The 21,974-nt window shown below is 31.3% G+C and overlaps 2 protein-coding genes across 3 annotated transcripts; both read left to right on the forward strand.

The window, feature by feature from the left end:
• The first annotated feature begins 600 nt into the window (after positions 1–600).
• Positions 601–6,303, forward strand: LOC105637769 (uncharacterized). Of its 2 annotated transcripts, none has more exons than XM_012221383.4 (11): positions 601–833; positions 1,601–1,657; positions 1,757–1,825; positions 2,209–2,341; positions 2,524–2,785; positions 3,208–3,312; positions 4,086–4,202; positions 4,691–4,740; positions 4,828–4,925; positions 5,119–5,403; positions 5,691–6,303. In XM_012221383.4, exons 2-11 carry the CDS (start codon positions 1,610–1,612, stop codon positions 6,192–6,194), a joined length of 1,671 nt encoding a protein of 556 aa, XP_012076773.1. In that variant the 5' UTR covers positions 601–833; positions 1,601–1,609; the 3' UTR covers positions 6,195–6,303. The 2 variants fall into 2 exon arrangements, with proteins under 2 accessions (XP_012076773.1, XP_020536422.1); XM_020680763.3 differs by having other exon boundaries at positions 603–833; positions 4,074–4,202.
• A 2,935-nt stretch (positions 6,304–9,238) lies between these two features.
• LOC105637770 (ethylene-responsive transcription factor TINY) lies at positions 9,239–10,578 on the forward strand. Its single transcript, XM_012221384.4, has one exon. The coding sequence runs from the start codon at positions 9,672–9,674 to the stop codon at positions 10,416–10,418; it is 747 nt and encodes a 248-aa protein (XP_012076774.1). The 5' UTR covers positions 9,239–9,671; the 3' UTR covers positions 10,419–10,578.
• Positions 10,579–21,974: the final 11,396 nt, after the last annotated feature.

The following is a 21,974-nucleotide window of genomic DNA, read 5'->3' on the forward strand; positions in this document are numbered from 1 at the left end:
ATTTAATACCTTGTGTCATTAACGTATCACACTTATGAGGTGAATTATATGAAATTTTAATTATTTTATCATTTCACCCTCAATTTGTGTTAAATAAAGAAATAAAAAGAGGTTGCTTGATGGCACAATTCATGTTTCCATGGAGTCTTCTCTTTTGTCAGCAAGTCAATACTCACTATTGTGTTGGCCCCAATATGCCACGTCTCTCTCTCTCTCTCTTTCCCGAAAAGGAAAAATAAAGTGTTATCCACTCAAACAGTGATCATATCCTGGCGGGTCCTACACTCTACGCCTTGCTTCCAACTTAAACTTTGACGGTTAAAACCCCAAATTTGTCCTCAAACTCCAGAATCTAATCCCTTAACTGTGAAATCGAATCAGTATTTTGTTTAATTAAAGATTTTAAATTTCAGAAAACAGAAAAAAATGAAAAAGAAAGAGAGAAACTTCTTCGTTCAGGGTGGGCCATGGCAGATCTTGGACAGCAAAGGCAATTTGACAAACAAGATAGCTATCATCTATTGCTCCCATTCCTATTCCATGACTTTCCTCCAATTCGGTTGCTACCCTTTCCAACATTATTTATTATCTTTTCTTTTCTTTTCTTTTTTTTTTTTTTATTTCCTGTATTCTTTATTCTGATTTCGTGTTCTTTAATTCTTGTCTTTCCTTTTTCGAAATGGGTGCATTTGGATATTTGTTGCTTTTCCCTTCTATAAATTTAAATGGGTTTTGATTCTGGAAGAGCTATCTGTTACTGGGTTGTGCAGGTTCTGATCTCTCCCCGATTCTGGCCCTTCCACCTTCCCTTTGTCTCATTTGTATTGTAACTTGTAAGTCGGTCTCAGCTATTTCTTTGAATTTCTGGTTCTATCGTGTGGGATTTTGGTATTGGTGCAAAGTTTTGATTTTTTTTTTTTCTTTTTTTTGTGTATTTGGTTAACCTGTTTTTATTTCCATTCGTTTGATTGGATTCTGGTAGAAAAAAATGAAAGTGACTTGTCGCTTTAATTTTAATAATCCGCAATTAATACAAACTACCTTGTCAAAGTTGAGCAGGGCTCTGGTCATTTCAAAAAATGTCTTTAACTGAAGATTGATGAAATTTGGAAACTTTCAACATCACAGTCCTGTTAGATACAGCCAGAATTAGAGTTTTCACTTTGCAGTTCGATTTTCAAGGGTCTTTCAGACCTGGTCCTTGGGCTTGCCACTCAACTTATCTATACCTCAGATAATGTCGAAAGTATTAAGAAGAAAATCCAACTCCAACAAGATTTAAACTTGGTCTTTCTAAGAGTGATCATTAATACAAAAGCTGTACGAAAGCTGCAAGTAACCTACGAGTTTTTCTTTTGTGTGTCTGTTTGTATTGATGGTGAGATTGGTATTAATCATATACTTCGGATTCCCGCTTAACAAAGAATCTCTTTTTGCATTACATATTTGGGTTTTTGTCCTAAAGGACTGAGTTCATTTCTTATTCCTGCTAATGCGTTAAGTGCTTCCCTATATATCCTTTTGTGTGCCTAGGAATGGATAAAAGTTGCTTTCCTTCTCTAAATTATCTTCATCTTGAACTTGAATAATCCGAGGGTAGGAACATCTAATGGGAGATACATGTGTTAATGGAGATGCAACTGATATTCCTTCAACAGTAAGTATAAAACTTGATATTAGACTTGAATTTTTTATTTTTTATCTTTCCCGTTATGTGATTCATGATGTTTAATATTCTCTCATTTCATTGTCTAAGTCACAACAGGTTGTGCACGCATCAAATAAATATTGCCTTGTAGAAAGACACGGCTGCCAAAGAAAGCAGGTGTTGAGACTAACCCTATGCTATATTTATTCAAAGATATGGTGTCCTCAAGTTTGGATGCACTTATATATGTGCATCAGCATATGAACACGCACAGAGATGCATTCGTTGTGATGTATATAGAACCTTAGTCTAGGGAATTAATGAGTGTTAAGCACTTCGAATGCAAGGGTTAATTTACTCTTTACTCAAGCTGAAGAACTATTGTAATGAAGCACTTTTTGATGATGTAATCTTTTCTGGTGACCCATGCAAAGGTTTATTAAGTACTATTAATTGATAAAAGGTTTTTTATGTTTGATAGTTGCTGTCTAGGTTGTATTCTGAGTAAGTTTGATATGATAATTCAGTTCTCCAGGTCTAATTATAGATCCTCTTATCAGGTTCATTGTGATGCTGTGAGTAGCACAAGTCTTCTTGTTGATTCTTTTGAATTCCATTCATCAGTGGATGACATTATCAACCATCTGGTGACATTGACTGCTTATTTACGTCATCGATTGATTCGTTTTATTGGTGAGTTCTTAACTTTGATTACATGCAATGTATTTGCAGACTAGCTTCTGCTCCGCTGCAATTCCCCCATTCATGGCTTCAATCCAATTTCATGTTTCCATTTAGCATTATTCAATGTCAATTAGCTTTTTAGTTTATACTCTGGGAAATTATGGCTATATGATACATTGTTTTTTATGCAGAGGATCTTGTCCTTCAGGATGCAGAATACTCAGAAAGTTTGGTGGCCTGTTCCTCTGGACCATATTCAAGACCTTCTAGCAACAGCTTTTGTAAACTTGATGGGGAAGGATCCTCATCATCTCCTAAATATTGTATCGCCGATGCAAGCCCTGAAATCCGTGGAAAAAGTGCTTCAGACATCAGGGAAGAATTACTTGTAAATACAGGATATGAAATTATAAAAACCAGTTATCATGATGTTTCCTCCTTTATTATTCAAGGGTATTATTCGTTTTCACTGAATTTCTCCACAGTAAGAAACTATAAAGATATGAATGTGACAAGTGCGAATATATGCCAAATCTAGTTTGTTCCAGTTTTAATCTGAAATTAAAATAATGATCCAATACATGTATCATTAATTATCAGCCCTTGTTATTGCATTCTGTTTTTTGTGCTCATTTTCTTCAGTAAATTTTAAATGATTTCTTAATTCAATTTGCATTATGTACATATATGATTTGGATTTTCTAATGCTCAGGGGTTGAACTCAATGTAGAATGCAGGAGTTGGGAGTATAACTGGAATGTTATTACTGCAATGTTAAATCTAGATTCCTTAAATGTTCTGATTATCTTGAATGTCTATTGCAATATAAATAATTTCTTTGCCTGACATGATGCAATTTCTTTGAGTGAATGTAGGTTGATGCTCCCATTGTTTGGGTTTCGACTTGCGTGGAGGTTGGCATTGGCCTCCTTGAGATGTTCATTCTATTACATCAGATGTGCTCAAGTTCAAGTTCGTAGGTAAAAGAAGTTAACTTTAAGTGATTACCTAGCGAAAAAAAAATTTTCAGGGAGTTTATTCATTACCTTATCACCTTCTCCAAGAGAAATGTGATCCCAATAAATAATTTTTAAATAACTATGAAAGAAGTCAAAACTTCAAATTACAAGTACAAAGGAAAAAAAAAAAAAAAAAAAAAAGAAACCCTTGAGAATATTTCTCAAAAAGGAAAGTATTATAGAAAACAAGGACCAGGAATGAACCCCGCGCTGGCTTGAGGGAGGGTATTTGCTATTACTAAAGTTCTCTATCAGAAAGAGCTAAACTCTATTTAATCAATTGATTTTATTAAGTGCATGGAGAAGCTTTGCAAATTACCCTTTTCCAATATAAAACTTTGGGTTTATGGACATGATGCTTGATTTTGAGAAGCAAAAGGCTCTAATGGGTTTCAATTGATTTTCTTTTTCCCTTCTCGTAGTATACAAAATTTGAATGTTTTGTCTCAATTTTTTGCTGTCTATAACTTGTGGGATCAGTTTAGAAAAGTCCCCAGAACCCTGTATCGAAGTGGCCGCCCATGATGGAGTCAATAAGCTTCTGTGCAACCCCAACCCTTGTTTTTAACCTAGCGAATTGACATTTGTCATAGAAGAATCAAAGTTTCTTCAAGTCCAAAAATGTGGAAATTATGTTGACTCCAGCTCTATCATAATTCACAAGTTCTTTTATATCTACGTTTGTTTTCATATCATAGTAGTACTTATTTTGGCATCTCCAGCGTTACATCTAGAGTTCGTACAACTTTGCGCGGGTCATCTGATGATATTGGATGGTTGCAACGCACACCCGGAATGGCTCCTGTGGAGGATGGTACAGCTAGATTCTTGGATCTGCTCAACAAAATAAGGTACAAAAGAATGTTATTCCATTTCCCTTGTTAAATTTTGAGAATACTTTTTATCTTGTTGGATGTGTCACTTTATGGAAATTGAACTGTGCAAACACAGTGATGAGGGGCTTTTGCTAATATTATACACACCGTAATGGATTTTACTAAAGTTTCATAAAGCATCTAATTTGTAATGCTGTATGTGAAAATTTGGGCCTTACAGATTTTGCGTTTCACATCTCTTTTGTTCTTAATAACAAGTAGGATGTGATAATTGGGTTGCATCTCCTAAGAAACCTTGACTGAAATGCTTAGCTGGATCTATTGTTTATCATTTCTATTTTCCACTGCTTTAAGTTTTAGTTTTTATTTGAGCTTATCATTGCACAAGTTTTTGCTTGAATGGTTATTACATCTCTTTGTATAGTGCCTAGAGTTTAGGATAGCTTTTCTTGGCAGTGGATATATTCACGGATCTCACCACAATGTTGTGCATTATTCTTCAGGAATGGAGAGCACAAACTTCAAGACTCATTTGTTTATCTATTAATACCAGGTACAAAAAAATTCCCAATTCTACTAGCTTCTGCTGGCAATCAGCAAAATAGAGGCCCATTGTAATGTTAAGTTTTACCTTTGTCAGGTCTTTTTAGTAATCATGGTCCTTTATATTTTGTGGGTACTAAGAGATGCTTTTCTAAGATGGGTCTAGCTTGTCACATTGCGAAAATTCACAGTGAGGTAATTGATTATTACTTGGTGGATTATCTAAGTTTAAGATTGAGCAGGGAATACCACAGTTACATAAACAAAGTGTTGAGAAATTTCTTTGTGCTTTTTTCTCTAAACAATATATATGTTCCATTTAATTATCTTGATTCATAAACCTTCGCAAACCTTTCCTTCTGGCTGTTATCTGTCTTCTTATATGAAGGCATCAGTGGAGCACAATGCATGCGAACTGAAGCATTACATTGAGGAACTTTATTGGGGTTCGGGGAAGCGTGTGATGCTGCTTGGACATAGCAAGGGTGGGGTTGATGCTGCAGCCGCATTGTCATTGTACTGGTCCGACTTGAAAGATAAAGTTGCTGGACTTGCACTGGTGCAAAGCCCATATGGTGGATCCCCCGTAGCATCAGATATTCTCCGTGAAGGCCAGATTGCTGACAAAGAAACCCGGAAGATCATGGAACTCTTGATATGCAAATTCATTAAGGTATTAATTTCTTAATGCCTAGGCAGTCCATGTATTTTGTGGTGTGAAAATCTAGAAGGAAAAAAATTATGCCAATCTATGGTTTCTAAGCCTTATAAAGCTCCAAATTATTAGGCTCCCTTCTGCAGGACTTCTGTTTATTTAACCCTTGATGTCTTTCTTATACTGTGATTATTGGTAGGTGCATCGAGTAGTATTGTTTACATAGCAATGCTATTTTTCTGTTAAAAGTATTTAGTTCACCTTTATTTGATTATGATTCATGAATAATTAACGTATATTTCTAGGGTGACATTCGAGCACTGGAAGATCTCACTTATGATAAGCGGAGGGAGTTCATCATGAACCACAAGCTCCCTGAGCAAATACCTCTTATCTCATTCCACTCTGAGGCAAGCATTGCTCCAGGTGTCATTGCGACAATGACCCAAATAGCACATGCAGAACTTCCTTGGCTACCCCTGCCAAAACTTGGGTTTGAGGAGCCTGACAGTGTTGTTCAAGCAGGACGCAAGGTACCAGTCGTAATACCTCTGTCTGCTGCCATGGCTGTTTCCGCTCTCCACTTGCAGCTTAGGTATGGAGAGAAAAGCGATGGCTTAGTAACTTGCCGTGATGCTGAGGTTCCTGGCTCAGTTGTTGTCAGACCAGACAGGAAGCTAGATCATGCATGGATGGTTTACTCTTCGGGTAAGAAGGATCCTAACGAGCCTGATTGCAGTGAAATGTGTGAGGCTCTTTTGACTATGCTTGTGGAGCTTGGCATGATTAAAGAAGAAAGTTGCACTTAATTATATGGGTTGTTGTGATTATGAGTGATAATACAGAAATTTTGGACTTGCTTTCTACAATAATTGTTTGCTTCAAGAGGCAATTAAATGGCAGAAAAATCTTGCTCCATGTTATAATTTTTCTTTTCAGAATCATAAAATTGCATGCATTGCATGCTATCAGTAAAGATTTGTTACTCGTATCAAGAAGTCACAGGTTGTACGGGATTTATAGGAAAAAATACATAATTTCTAACTCTTTATGAATATTAAAAAAAATCATAATCGAATGAATTTCTAAATCATTATTTTAAATATTATGAAATAAAAACTTTAATTTTGTTTAAAATTTTATGACAGTTCAATGCTTTTAAACATTTAACAGTATAATAAAAGAACTTGTTTTTAGTAATCCACAGAGCTTGTGGTGGTTGGTAAAATAAAATGAAGTAAATGAATGATGTGCACTTGTACTCACAAAGGGCACTTAAAAAAAAAAAACAAATGAAATTGCAAAAAACAAAAATGGAAAGTTATAGAACCACAAAAAAAAGTACAATATGGAGATGAAAACAAGTAGAGGGACAAACCTTAAATAGGGATGTCCTATTCATTGAAAGAACAGTACTGCCGTAGATCATCAAGTGGCTTCGTAAATTTGGTTATATGGTCCCAGTAAAAACAAAGCTTTTCTTGTACAAAATTAGTGAAGTAAGAATTGGATCTTGCAAAACAATATAGGGGACAAGTATAACTCTCATGCAAAATGGGGGCCCATTATCATTCTTGTTTTAGAAGCCCATCAAATGCGCTTATTAAACATACAACACCATTAAATTTTGGTAGGCCCAAAGTGACCCCAGCCCATTAACTAATGCCCTTAAATACCTGCCTTGAAACTACTGTAGATGTGCTGTTTCTTGGTACTAATTTCTTCAAATCTTGGAAAAATAACTAATTTTTAAATACTAATTAGAATGGAGAAGGTAAAAAAAATGAAATTGGGTAAAAATAAAAATAAATATATGTTTTTTATAAGTTGCAGAAGTAGAAATAAGTTGGTCCATCGTATCTGCCATGCCATATGGTAGCAGAGAAATACTTAAGAAGGGTTATAGATTGAAGAAACAAAATCTTGATGAGAAGAAGGTGTTCAACACCTTTTGAGTATGGGTGGCACATGAGTGGCATGTGAAATAACCAGAATAATTAAATTTATTATTATTTTTATTATATCAAAGAAAAAATATCATATGGCTCCACTTCTTTAATGAAGCTAGGGTTAGATCTTGTTATAATCAACTACTATTTCAAAATTTGTACCTGGCAATCAAAAAACTTTAACCTAAACAGAATTGCATGGTTATATTTATAGTTAGTAATATAAAATTTTCTTTCACCCGTTAAACAAGTTGAAATAATAGAACAAACTACACAACAGAGATAATCCTCCCTTCACTCTTGTAGTCTAAATGACTCAAACTCACCAATGAAAAACCGATCATACCGCATTTAGCTAGCTAGCAAATTATATAAGATTTTTATTTTACTGCAATTAAAAAAAAAAAAGAATAAGTTTCATCAAGTACCCTGCACCTAATAAAATATGCATTTATCTCCAATATATATATAAATAAGTGTTGTCTGAATGTTTTCTTACCGAAAATGGAATCAAACCAAGTGCTAAATCTATATGTAACATGAGTTGGTATGAAAGCAATTACTCAGAGTTGGTTATTGTAATTAATAAACAAGTAGAATTACATATAATTCCAAATTTTTTGTTTAATCTCCAGTAGAGTATAATTGCAGCTACAGCATGTGGGTATTTTCCAAATCAAAGTGCTCTTAATCCATAGATCATATATCTAGTCAGGAAGACAGATTTCTTAATTAATTTATTAATTACCTGCTTGTACAAACCCATTGAAATTACAACTAATTAATTATCAAACTATAAATAAAACCTAGGGATTTTATATTTATAATTATATAATGTGCAATTCTTTGACTCTGTCTCTTTGAATGATGAAAAAATTAGCTGGTTTATTCTATCTTTGTCTTATTTATTGTGGTTTTAAGCCTATTTATTTTGAAATTTTTTAGCATTTTTGGAAAAGTCTTTTACACATTAATTAATAAATTTAGCTAAAATTAAATTTTCATTTCTTATTGAAATTCTTCCAATTAAATATTAATAAATACTATTTATGTTCCATTAATTTTAATAATTTTTTATTTTAATAAATTCTTCCAATTTGGAGGCAAATTGAATAGAGCCAAAATGATAGGGACCTATTTGACCAGAAGATAAAAAGGAGCAGTAATAATTTTGAGTGACAATCAGATTTTTGGTACAATTAATTTACTGAAGCAATTGTGAACCCAAATGCAAAGGGGCCCTCGATTACGCTTTCAAATTATCTTGTCTGTACTTAAAAACATCACTTCAAAAAATAAATCACATCAGTGAGGGACTTCTAAAACCCTCTTATTAAGTAACAGTAAATAAGTGAAAAAAATTAATTAAAGATAAAAAAAAAAAAACAATATGATTTTCGCTCTTAAGATCACAGCTGTATTTTTTTCAATCACTCAAAAAATAGAATATTGCAGTAATAATCTTCATTATTAAATAATATTTATAAAATCAACCTTTTTTTACATTTATAAAAAGATCTAATACGTCAAACAATATTACTATTATGCAACAGAGAAAACTCTCCCTTTTAATTCATTAAATTGATAAAAACTCTTATAGCCGTGACTCAAAATGATATACAATTGAATTAGCCCTCCTTTAATTTATTAAATTGGTAAAATAAGTCTTATAAAAGATACATTACTCAGTTAACTATCATCGTATCAATAATGACAAACAACACATTTATAAAATAAGAGAGTGAATTAAAAGAATTAAGTACAGTGAAGTCAGCCCATTTCTACCATTCCTTTGCCAGCTGTGAGCCTGTGACCATCCACACGCCCACCTGGCCACCTCTCCCTTCCTAGGCCGACTCCTGTACTCTAATTAAAGCTTCAAAATCGCTTAATTTATCAATTAAAAATTTGTAAGTGTTAGGAAATTTCCTGCATTACTGAATTTTCAAAACCCAATAATCATGTAGAACTAACTAACAGAGAGCCAAAGCTTGTTAATATGTGATTATGCTAATTAATGACTGTGATTATGTATCTTTGGCGGGTTCGCTTATAACTAGAACCTCCACGTTTTCCTTCTCTTCTCATTTTGGCACATCCCTCTCCTCAGTCTTCTTTCTCTCTCAGCTTTCTACTTAAACCCCACTATGTCTTTCTCCCTCTCTTCAATCTTCTATACTGTCCTCTATAAAGACCCAGAATAACCCCATTCTTCTTTGTGCATTTTCTGCTTTCTCTCTCTACTTATATTTTCTCTCTCCAAGAAAATTGTTTTCTGGGTTTTATCTGAAACAAAGCAAGAAAGTACTACACAATAGTGATTCGCGATCACCAAAAATGCCTGACACGATTCGAGAAAACTCGAATTGGGAGACCGAGTCCAGTATTAACTCTTCTTTTCCAGCTCCTTGTTCGCCATCTTCATCCGGGTTATCTACAAAACCGGTTCGGAAATCCGACTCGGATGAGAATGATCAGAGAAAACCCAAGAGGGCTAGAGACAGTAGCAAGCATCCGGTGTATAGAGGAGTGAGAATGCGCACTTGGGGCAAATGGGTATCGGAGATACGAGAGCCCCGGAAGAAGAACCGGATCTGGCTCGGCACTTTTTCCACACCCGAAATGGCGGCACGTGCACACGACGTGGCTGCTTTAACCATTAAAGGCAACTCGGCAATCCTTAACTTCCCTGAACTCGCTGGGTCGCTGCCTCGACCCGCCTCTAACTCGCCTCGCGACGTCCAAGCCGCCGCCGCTAAAGCTGCTTCAATGGACTTTCACATTAGCAAGGACACCCAGCATGACAATAACATCAATAATGCGTCATCATCGTCGACGGTGACGCAATCATCATCGTCGTCAACAGCAGAAGTTACGTCATCTCCGTGTGACGTGGCAACGCCAGAAGAACTGAGCCAGATTGTGGAGTTACCGAGTCTAGAAATGAGTTTCGAGAAGTCGCCCGAGCTGAGGGACGAGTTTGTATTTGGCGACCCGTGGCTATACAATCCACCTTGGTACGAGGATTACATGTCCGAAAGTGTGATAAATAGTGGTTTTGAGCTTTTGTTATGGGAAGATTAACTAGTGCTTTAAATTTTAATTAGAGATTAACTTTTGGTGTGTCTTTTTTTTTTAACCTTTTTATATAACTTTTTCTTATGGGTATTTTGATATTGTGAGAGAGAGCCCTTTGGCAATTTTTTCTTATTGAAGGGCTAAAAATACTTTTCTTCCTTCTCAAGTTGTGTTCTTGTTCTTTAGCTCTTCTCTTTCCTTTTCTGCTTTAGCATTTTGCAGATAAATTGCTTGTTTTATCTCAAATTGAATGGTCAAATATACTTCCCTTTACTGATAAATTAAATATTTGAAAGTCTTAATTAGGTTTAAGACATGGTTGGACTTGTTTAGGATGATGTCTTATAATTGAAAACCCTAATTCTTTGTTTGATCTTCTGATTATGAAACTCATGAAATTGGTTAATTTAGAAATTTTCATGGTGTGTGTGCACATGTAAGACTTGTACATTTTGATGTGTTTCTTTTTGTGTCCTAAAGAGGCACATTTTTCTCCCACCTATACTGCTATGCAATCTTGCTATAATTTAACAAACTAGGTTTTAGTTCACTTCCAACTTAGCAAAATTAGACATTTGGAATTATTATTAAATTTTTACTTTTCAAAGAAACACTTTGCATTTTTAAAAAAAAATTAAATAGACTTGTCAAATAATTATTTCAATCAATAGTGTTATTCTTGATTTTATTTTTTCTTTAATTATATATATATATAATTAAATAGAATTGTATTATTTGTTAGATGGGGCTATATCCCATTGACAATTCCATTTCAACTAACTTATTTCTAGCAGAGTGTCTTTACTTACATATGGATTTATTATAATAATATTCTCCTGCTATATTGTATTTAATTTAAATATTAAATTTAATATTTTGCAGGTATGCTCTAATCATAATTAAATTATGTTGAAAATATCGGGACCATAAAATAATGATGTTAGATTTATGTCATTAAAAGATTTTAAGTAGGGTCGTTAAGATTTTATTCTTTATTATTATTATTATTATTATTATTATTGTTGTTGTTGTTGTTTTTCGGTTTTTCCTTGGGAATTATTATGTTGGCTATTATTTCGTTTATTAAACACCATCCGGCTCCCATGTAACATACTTGGAAATAAAATACTCATTTTATTCCGTTAAATTTAACAGTTTTTTAACTTTTTTTTATTTCAATTTTAGACGACATTTTTAAAAAATCAAAATTGTATTTATTATTTTATTTTAATTTTATCCTAGATATATCTGCATTATATTTTATCTTAATTAAACATTAATTTAGTCAATTATCCTTATTTTTTAAAAAATTTGAGGTAATTCAATTATTTTCTTAATTCTTATGAAAAATTAATACATGTCAAATTTAGCGAAACAGAGAAAATACAAACTATTATAATTCATATATCTTCTGTGTTCAACTCGAGCATGTGTTAGATGGATATCATTTGATTTTTGATTTGTAACTATTTACCATTCAAAATTTGCACAAAGTAAGTATAAAAAATCAATAGATGTAAACAAGAACAACTAGTACTAACCCAAAAAAAAAAAAAAAAAAAATGAAATTACATGTTGCATTGGGTTGGTTCTTTTCACTTATTTGGGATTTCTTACCACGTTGACAATAAGAAAGAGGCAAAAAGTCATTTTCCTTATAAACTTAGCTTTCCTTTCCCAATGGCTAATAGTGCAATAGAAGACTCAGACACTATTCCCATTTCAGTGGTCTATCAACAGTTTCATCTCTCATAACATCAATTTTATTTCCAAAGATTGAGCCTTTCCTTTTTGGATTCAAGATTCTTATAGTATAGTTATTAGTACTTATTACCACAAATACAAATTGGCTAATTTTATTTATATAAGAATCAAAATTTTGCCCTTTTATTAAATTTTTATGTCTAAATTCGTCTTATAATTTCATTAAATCCAAATATTTAACCAACAAGGTCAGGTCGACATTATTTTACTTGAATATTACGCCCTAGGTGAACTATATATATATAGTTAGTGAAATTAGGTTAAATTTGTGAATAGTACAAAACCACCAATATATTGGCCAATTAAACCCCACCAATATTCCGTACTTGCTAACATAATTAGGGCATCCCTACTTGCTTAAAATCTAGGTCACAGAAATTTTGGATGGTTTCCATAATTTTCTTTTTCGTCTTTAATTAATAATTTCCGATGTCTAATTAATTTTTTTTAAAAATTGCATTTTTGCTAGACTCCAACAATATAAAACAAATACAAAATCCTAAGGTTCAAACCACCTAATTAAGATGTTCAAGGAAAGAAAATGGAATAATTCCATTTTATTTTCTTATTAATAATCAAACATTTGCCTTCTTATTACTCCTTCAAAGAAAATTCAGTTAATTTTGTTACTAATAATTAATTAGTGATTAAGTGTTGACTATTTTTTAAAATATAATTATTTTAATTTGGTTGGAAATTGGGAGACCTTAAATCTAGCAATTGCTACATATTCGTAAGAGTTTTTTAATTTCATTTAATTTAATGCAGGACCAATAGAAGAATTCGCTAATTAATTACTCCTACCAACATGGAATGACACATTTGACAAAATTAGAAATGTACCATTGTGAATTGCTTCCTTGCTTGTAATCGTGACACGTGCATCTTTAATTACAGGGTTGACTTTTGGTTTGCAAAAAGAATTTACTCGAAAAAAACAATTAAGGTGTGTGAATACATGTGTTTTCCCTCGTATTCCAGGTAATAATCTGTTGTTTTTAGATTCATATCTTCAATTTTTCAGGACATGCTAATTTATTTTCATAAATTACTTTTAATATTAAAATTAATAATAATTTATGAAAATAATAATATCAAAAAATATTATTTATTATTTTTTAACATTCAAAACGGCTACTTTTATTTTCAAACGGAAAAAGTATTTGTAGCCACAAAATTGTGGGTTGAAGTGTGAAAAATATAAATATGAAGTGTTACCATGTGAATATTTTAATTATATTCTTTAATTAGGGTTTTGCTACTTTAGAGGTAGAGCAAAAAGAACTTACGCAAGTGATTAGCCCTTCAAGATATCAAATCAATCAACTAATTATTCCTAAATACTGATTTAATATGAAATCATCGTACATTAAATATGATTAATTAACCAAATTTGTCGTTTACACGCAGTCAACAGCATGGATCATCAATAAATTGGATTCCAATGGCCACATGCTTTTCTCTATTATCGTAGCTGCACACGTGCTGGGAAAGTCTGAACCAAGTCCAGCTGATTGCTTCAATTAGAAATATTATTATAATACAATAATAAATTAAGTCACAGTTTCATTAACATGATGCATCAGAATCAGGAAAATAATTATTTTTAAGAATATAATAATACCTTCGATGTAAATATTTATAAGACCATAAATAAAAAGAGAAAAATCTATAAATTTTATCAATTTAAATTTTTTTTTATCTCAATAATTGTACTTAAAACCCATCAAAAATCCCAAATGAGAAAAATGAAATTGGATAAACAAAACAAGAAATGAAATCATGATTGAAATTTGAGTTAATCCACGTGTCCTAGTCTTTCTTTATTGTATCATAATATCTATATAGGCTATTACCCCCTTCCAATTAAAGGGTTAGTTGGTATTTGATGGTAATTGAACCCAATTGGCCCGACCACCATATCTCAATTCATATATGGTTCGGTTTGATTTAAGTAATAGTAATAATAATTATTATAATTATTGTAAAAAGTTTAGTTAACTCTCTTAAAAATTTCAGTATATATATATATATGCTTAAATTTTGACTTTAAGAATAAAATTTGTCTGAAAATAGTCATCGCTGTTGATATAAAAAGTCAAAAAAAAAATATTAATAAAGAAAATTTAAATTAAATTAATTATAAGTGGAATAGTAGAATTGGCAGATGAATTTAATTAGGAAAGAAAAAGAAAGGTAAAATGAGTTTGGTGGTAGAGGATAATGGCGCAACAAGAAAGGCTAGGCCGCAGTCATTAAATTAAAGTGAATAAGATGACCGATGATCCCTTTCAACAGTCTCCTTCAATTCCTGATAGGCCACAGCTCATTTATCAGCATTTACTCCTGACTCCTATGTTTCATACCTAAACTATTTCTTGATTTATAAATTTGGATGATAACAAACGCAGATTATTCGTAATTTGATTGGCCTTTTATGAATATGAATAATAGAAAATTTCATGTTCGAGCTCTTCGGATCATATCAGTTCTTACTAATTTAACGACATAAGAAAAGAATCTTTTATTGTGTAACTTAAAGATTATATCGGATCTTTCAACCATTTAATAAATTGAAACCTCTCCCTTCACTCCAACAGTAGTACTATCGTTTTGCAAGGTGGTCCAAATTTGCACGTTCTAAATGCTTATATGATTCAATATTTTCAGAGTTGTCGATTGGATTATTAATGACCTTTATTAGTAATCTTTACTTGTCAATATTTCATTAGTGCTAAATTGTTTCAAAAGACATCTCATTGGTTTTTACCCGTATAAAGAAACGTAATGGGCTTGAGAAGTTTTAGCCACGTGTCATAAGATAAATTCATCCTCTCTATAGCTTCGGTTAAATTTCACAACTTTTAACTTTTATCCTATTCTCAAGTGAGACACAAAATGTCTAGATAAGAATAAAAAGATTACTCTCTTTCTAAAATATAATTGATTTAAAGTTTTTATATAATAATCAAGGAAATAATTAATTCTCCTAAATTATAATAAACTCAAGCGTAATTTGACTAAATTATTGTTTATCTCAAATTCAATAGTTACTTGTGAAGTATTTATTGTATTCAGTGTAAACAAGATCAATATTGTATTCAGTGTAAACGTGTTTCACCAACATTCAAGTTTAGATTACACAAATTGATAATTAATTATTATAATAACAATATATAATTAATTAATAACTAAATTAATTTGAACAAACAATGAAAGAGACATCATAGGAAAGACATGGCTTTTCTGCTTCGTAAGTTGATTGGTCGACAGTTCTTGTCAACCATAAAAGAAAGACACAGTAGTTTTAACTTTTAAGAGAAACCTTTTTCTGGGTTGGAAAAGTTTTTGGCTCATTTTAGTCATCAAAGCACTTGATTATTCTTCATCCCTACCAATAATTCATGCATTAGTCAAAAATATTTTTCGTCGACAGTTTTGTCATTTCATACATGAATATATCATGTGTTTACTTATATAGAAATTTTTTTTTTTTTTGTTTTTAATATTATATTAATGATTAATAATAATAGTATATTTTAAAATTTATTTTATTAAAATTAATGTAGTGATACTTTTCCAATTTGAGAAATTTTTGCTGAAAAATACTTTTATTTTTTGGTAAATAATTGTACCAACAGTTAGTATCGTGTTAAGGTTGTTTACTCGTATAATTGCAAAATTTTTGGAAAAAGAAAATGAAAAGTCACAGTACTGATCATTATTTTATGTTTTGACAATGAGAGCTGTGATATAGATAACTCTCCTACAATTTAATTGCTAGTAAGTACAATTATTAAAGTACGAAATGTTTTTTTTTTAAGAATTAAAATACGAAATGTTACCATTTATATAATTATTTAACATATTCACTTTGTTTGAAAATGAGAGAAAAAAAAAATAGAAGAAAGACAATTAGAGGAGAAAATAAGAAAAAAAAATATAAATTACTATTTTTTTTTCCTTAGTTATCCTTTATTGTGGTGTTTGGATGAATCAAAAGAAAAAGGAAATAAAAATAAATTAAGAGAGAAAAATAATTAATTTTTTTAGATAAAAAGTTACTTTCAAAAATAATAAATGTGTTTCGAGTTTCAACCAATAAAAAGAAATATTGAATTATATATGTAATATTTTCTTGCAATACAAAGAATATAATGATTGATTTGTACATTATATAAAAGGTTGATGTTGAGTTTGCAAAATTTATAGGCCGATCGACATGATTGATGAGAACTACGTGTTGGTATGCTATTGGTGGATTTAAATCACCGTTATTTGACGCTAATTTCTTATAGGGTAGCATTAAAATACGCCATCAATCATTATCACATAAAGTGAACAATTTCAAGTCATTAACTCATATTAGTAATTCAGTAATTCATCTTCGATAATTAATTTTTTTTTTAAAAAAAAAAAATGTAAGTGGTCCCATTTAAGTGCTTACAAGTCGGTAGGAACCTTGTAATGTCGAATTAGATAGAAGACAATGACCATCATTCTTAAAGATTATTTAAAAAAGAGGTTGTTGAAATTGGAATTTTATTTTTAATATTAAAAATAAATACTTAATAAATAAATATGTATACATTGCGATAAATTGTCATTTTTAAAATATTAACTCAAAAATTCCAAACACAAGAACTAATTATATGATATATAATTAATATTTAAACACAAGATTAATATTAACAGGATTAGTCATAGGTTAGAGCGAAATGTGTGAAACTGAAAATATAAAGAGAAAACCTAAAAATTGAAATAAAGAAAAAACAATTTTCTCCTGTGAGATTGGTACATGTGGGGGGTGGGTTGAAGGTTAGAAACATAATAACTTAATAAATTAAGAGAGTCACGTGAGCTGTAGCGGTGAGGGAGCAAGGAGAGGCCGTGCTGGCGGCGGAGGAAACGCCTGGTCGACGAGTGTAGAAGTCGCTGCAAGGAAAGGAACGCAATCCACATACAGCAAAGCAGGGAGGGAAGGGAGTGGAAAACACTGACCAGTAAATAGCGACTGTCGGCATCGGGAGGTCACAGCACGTGCATAGTGTTGAATCCGCGTCAACGCTTCTTCTGGTGTACTAGATTCGCATCGGCACTGGACTATGGACCCCACCCCAATTACCAGCTGTATTTCTATATATTCACTTTTCAATTGCACTTTTCAAGATTTGCGGCTCTCATTTAAGATTTTATTCTTAAATTTTGCCTTTCTAATAAACTAATTTTTATATTATATAAATAAATTAAAAGCCTTATTTTTTAAAAAAGATAAACCATATTTGAGCAATATTACAGCTTAATAATGTTGGATAAAAATAATATTATTATGAAGCATCTTATTAGTTTTATAGTCAAAAGTAAAAATTATTTAGAAATGGAGAGATTGAAATAATAATTTTCTCTATAACAAAAAGTTTGTGAATTGATAAATGTTATATTAAATGAACAATCATGTGTTGACAACACTGCAAATATGCATAGGAAGCAAGGTCAATCAAATGCTATGATCAGGTGATTCATTTGTCAGAAACCAAAAAGAATTTCTCTATCCTCTCTTCATCTTCAAAAGTTCTGGTTTCATTCGCATTTCCCATCATCATATCATCAAAACGACAAATAGGTATGCAGATGCCATTTAATTATATATTTTTGTTGCTATCAATCTTTACTGGATGTCGTTTCTATGCTTTTTTTTTTTTTTCAAAAAAAAAAAAAAAAAAATTATCATCATTCAATATTTGTCAGCATAACTTGGAAGATGAAACTGATCCTTCAATCTATCAAATTAAAAGAAAGGAAATAGGAAGATTTTTGCTTTTTCATATATGGCAGTAGGACCTACAGAGCACTAGAAAAAAGTGAAATTTGTCTGCCATAGGGAAAACTTTGATTGTGGAAGCTAAGAACTTTCTCTCTTAGTCTTACTTTGTATATCAGCCTCTCGTCGTCTAATTTTAATAATATTATCATTTCCAATATTTATTTGTACCGTTTCAAAAGATGAATAGAATCAAGATTTTATTTTATGTCGACTTTTAATTTGTCAAGAGGAAATGAAATGATGTGGACTTTTATTGCTATTTCAAAAGATGACTGAACTAATTAATTAATGGAGTTCGATGGAAATTGCATTTGCACGAACCTATTAGTATTTCTACTTTATCAATGATTAAAAGAAAGTGAAACAAATATTTAATCATCGTTTAACGCTTTAATGAAAGATTAATCATTTTCAGTGGGAAGCATTTATGTTAAACGTCATTTTCAAAATGTTGATTTTATGATTTGATCATGCAGTTATTAAACAGTGTGTACTTCACTTCAACAACTCGATAAAATATTTTCTATAATAACACCGTGAATAGTGCATAGGAGAGCTATATCTAATGCGCGATATGAAATGGGTTCAACATCTAATTATAAAACCTTTAAAAAAAAGTAAGATGAATCGAAATATAACTGTTATACTTAAACTAAACCATCTTAGGTAAATCTTGTAATTCATTAATGATACGAATATGATAGATTACCTTATAATTCTTTTTTTATTATAAATAATTAAATTTTGATTTGATTTTAGTTGCAATCATTTTAAAATAGTGTCCCAACTCCTTAATCATATTTATTTGGTTCTTAAAAACAATATTAAACGGGCTAATAGCTTTTAATTAATTGACCGATCTATGATCTTAAGATAAAAAAATAATTATATGCTTCCAAAAATTTGAAATGCGGTTCATTGACTAATTGGAGGGTTAGAGATTGAGAAAAGGGAAAGTTAACAGATACAGAATGTCCTTTAAGGAAAAAGATATTTTTTGTCTGCCTAAAATTGTATTAACGGCGGGTCGTTTATCTATTCTCCGATGTATATTTCTTTTGTTTGGACGGGATGGATTTCTTAGCTATTAACACATACCACAAAAGTTAATGGATATTAATTAAGGAAGTTAAGCTTTCTTTCTTTTTTTGTTTGTCGCATCCATTTATTATTTTCAAATTAAGTACTTAATTAGTTAAAACACTTGATTGTTTTAAGTAAAAGGGATATATTTTTATTATTAGTTTTTATAACATATAGTAATATTTTTACAATATTACTATTAAAATAATAGAAATAAATTATTTTTTACTCGAATTTTATTTGAAGGGAATCTTTATTTATCAATATCGGTTAATTGAAATGATTAATAATCTCAATCTTAAAAGTTCGATTCATGGTACTGAAAAGATAAAAAATATTTACCCTATACCGTTTGGATACCTAAAAAATTTTGGAAACAAACATCTATTTCTAAGTTCTGAATATGAATAAAAATGTCGACAAAATTTATTTTTAAGTAGAAAATAGAAATTTTGATAGCCCTTCGTCACCTACCAACCATGGACGTCCATGGACCCTCCACAGCAATTTTTTTCTTCTTTAATTTAAAAGAAAACAATTTCTACTAACATATAAAAAATTTCTTTAAGATACGACACAGACCTGCTGTAGGGTCATCTGATGAACCTATAGAAATCTGCCGACCTCAAGATTTATTATTAATAAGGTACATAAATTTGCATGATCAATAATAGAGAGACGTGGCATGGACCGTCCGATTAACCATGATCACATCAAATGTAGTGAAAAGTTTGACTAAAAATATGCACGAGTGTGTTGCAGTGAAAAGGCCGGGCGGTGCGTTAGAATATAAGAGGGAAAAAAAGACATATAGGGGTCCTCCTCGGATTTGCGGCGTCCATAGAATCTGCAATTGACAATATGTAATAATAATGTTATTTTCTGGTGGGTTGGTCGCAACTCGCACGTGGGTGTTAATAAACCACACGCATAGTGCGTTTAGCGAAATCCACAAATTAATTGAATATGTTTATGTTTATGTAAGAGTTTCATGAATTAACACGTTTTATTAAAATTATTAATGTATATATAATAAATGGAGCAATATCGCCACTTCATAATTATAATATTTTTATAAAAAAGTGTCTTTTATTTCTGTCTCATATTTATTTATTTATTAAAAAATAACAATTTACATTGATTTGTCGGGTTTTAATTTGTGTGAGACAGGGAAAAGAAAAGGAGGAGATTTGTGACATTTCATATTTGAAATGGGAACAGTGGAAGAAACATGTGATCCTCAGGAGCCTTTCTTGGAAAGGGAAATTATGTTTTTCTTGCACAGACTATATGTTTATTCATTTTTCATTTTTTTTTTCTCTTTTTTTTGTTTTTTGTTTCTACTTTTTAAAGAATTTCATGCAATAATGAACAAATCATGCATGTCCTTGAACATGTTTTGCCCTTTTAAGGCTCATGATCAGTGAGGTGGATAATTTTTTGCCAAAGGACATCCATGGATTCTAATTACTATGGCACGTGAGAAAAATCAAGCAAAAGAAGTAATTAATCACAAATAATGGTGATGATAATTGAATTATTAGCAAAGAATCGAATAATTAGTTGTAAATTAAAAATTAATTGGATTAGCAGTTCCATAATCACAAATTCTTGTAATAAAACAGACAAGGATTGTTGATTCCATGTGAAGTGAGTGTTAAGCCCATGTTTATAATCTCGGTTAGAGCGATGAACATCAAATTGCACATGGCATCATTCTTCAATTTCATATCATTTCTCTGTCAAGAACTCGCTACACAGGCTTATTGTATTTTGTATTTATTTTATCCTATTTTACATAGATATATTTGTCTTTTTTGGCTAGTTTTTGGACATAAGCACATACACAAGGACAAGTATAATTTTTTTTTTTTACTACTATTTTATATTTTTTAGTACGAGAATAATCTTATTTCGAGATTTGTGACTGGCCGCTTAAAAGAGCTTTTTCATGAATCAAACTCTTGATATGTATGGGTTGGTTTAAATTAATGATGGCTAGTGAAATTTGACCTACCCAAGTGAGCAATTAATTTTTTTTTTTTTTTTTTTAGGTTCAGTTAAAGTTTCAAAGCCCAGCCTCTGATTCCAAGAGTTTCTTCCAAAGCCCAAATTTGGTTGGGCTTTACAACCCAACTTTGGAAGTTTGGGTTTTAAGACAGCCTGATCCAGTCCAATTCATGTAGGCCATTTCTACCGGATTAAAATATGTAATCATCCAATGACCATATACAATTAGCAGAGCAGCAAAGAAAACAGTAATTTAGCCAAAAAAAAAAAAGAGAGGGAAGAATCTAATATTTTCACATAGTTAAATTTGGATACTGTAAAAAAAATATCAAAAAAAAAAAAAAAAAAAAAAAACCAAATAGCTAAGAACTTTGAATAACTGGAACTGTATGTAAAAATAAAAACTCTAGGAAAGCCACAAAATTAGGAGAAGAATCCATAAAGATAGTTTAAATCTTACATATTTCCATGCAGACAAATAACAAACGAATAATGAGCCCAGGGGTTTGTATGGAACTGCAAATCCAAAACCTAATCTGGGCCTGATTGGTTTTGGTCATTAGAAATTTCTTTACTCTTTTACAGGCCCATTGATGTCTCCCTCTTTCTCTCTCTTTTATAAATCTTGTTTATATTGGGCCTGTTGGCCCATTGGGAGCTCTAATTCTTGTTATTGGCAATCAAGTGGTGTTTGTCCAATGAATATTTTATAAAACAGAATGGTAAGTGTAGTTTTAGAATCTGTGTTTTTCTAATGTTGATTTTTGGCTGCCACTGCCAGTGTGCGACAGATATGATAAATTAAGGCTGAGTTGAATTTCAGATAGAGGCTACTTTAAATGCTAGATCATATTCTTTGGTAAAGACTAAGGACACTCCAC

Source organism: Jatropha curcas, chromosome 8 (genome assembly GCF_041381405.1).
Source record: "Jatropha curcas cultivar XTBG-Jc1 chromosome 8, XTBG_Jcur_1.0, whole genome shotgun sequence".
NCBI lineage: Eukaryota > Viridiplantae > Streptophyta > Magnoliopsida > Malpighiales > Euphorbiaceae > Jatropha > Jatropha curcas.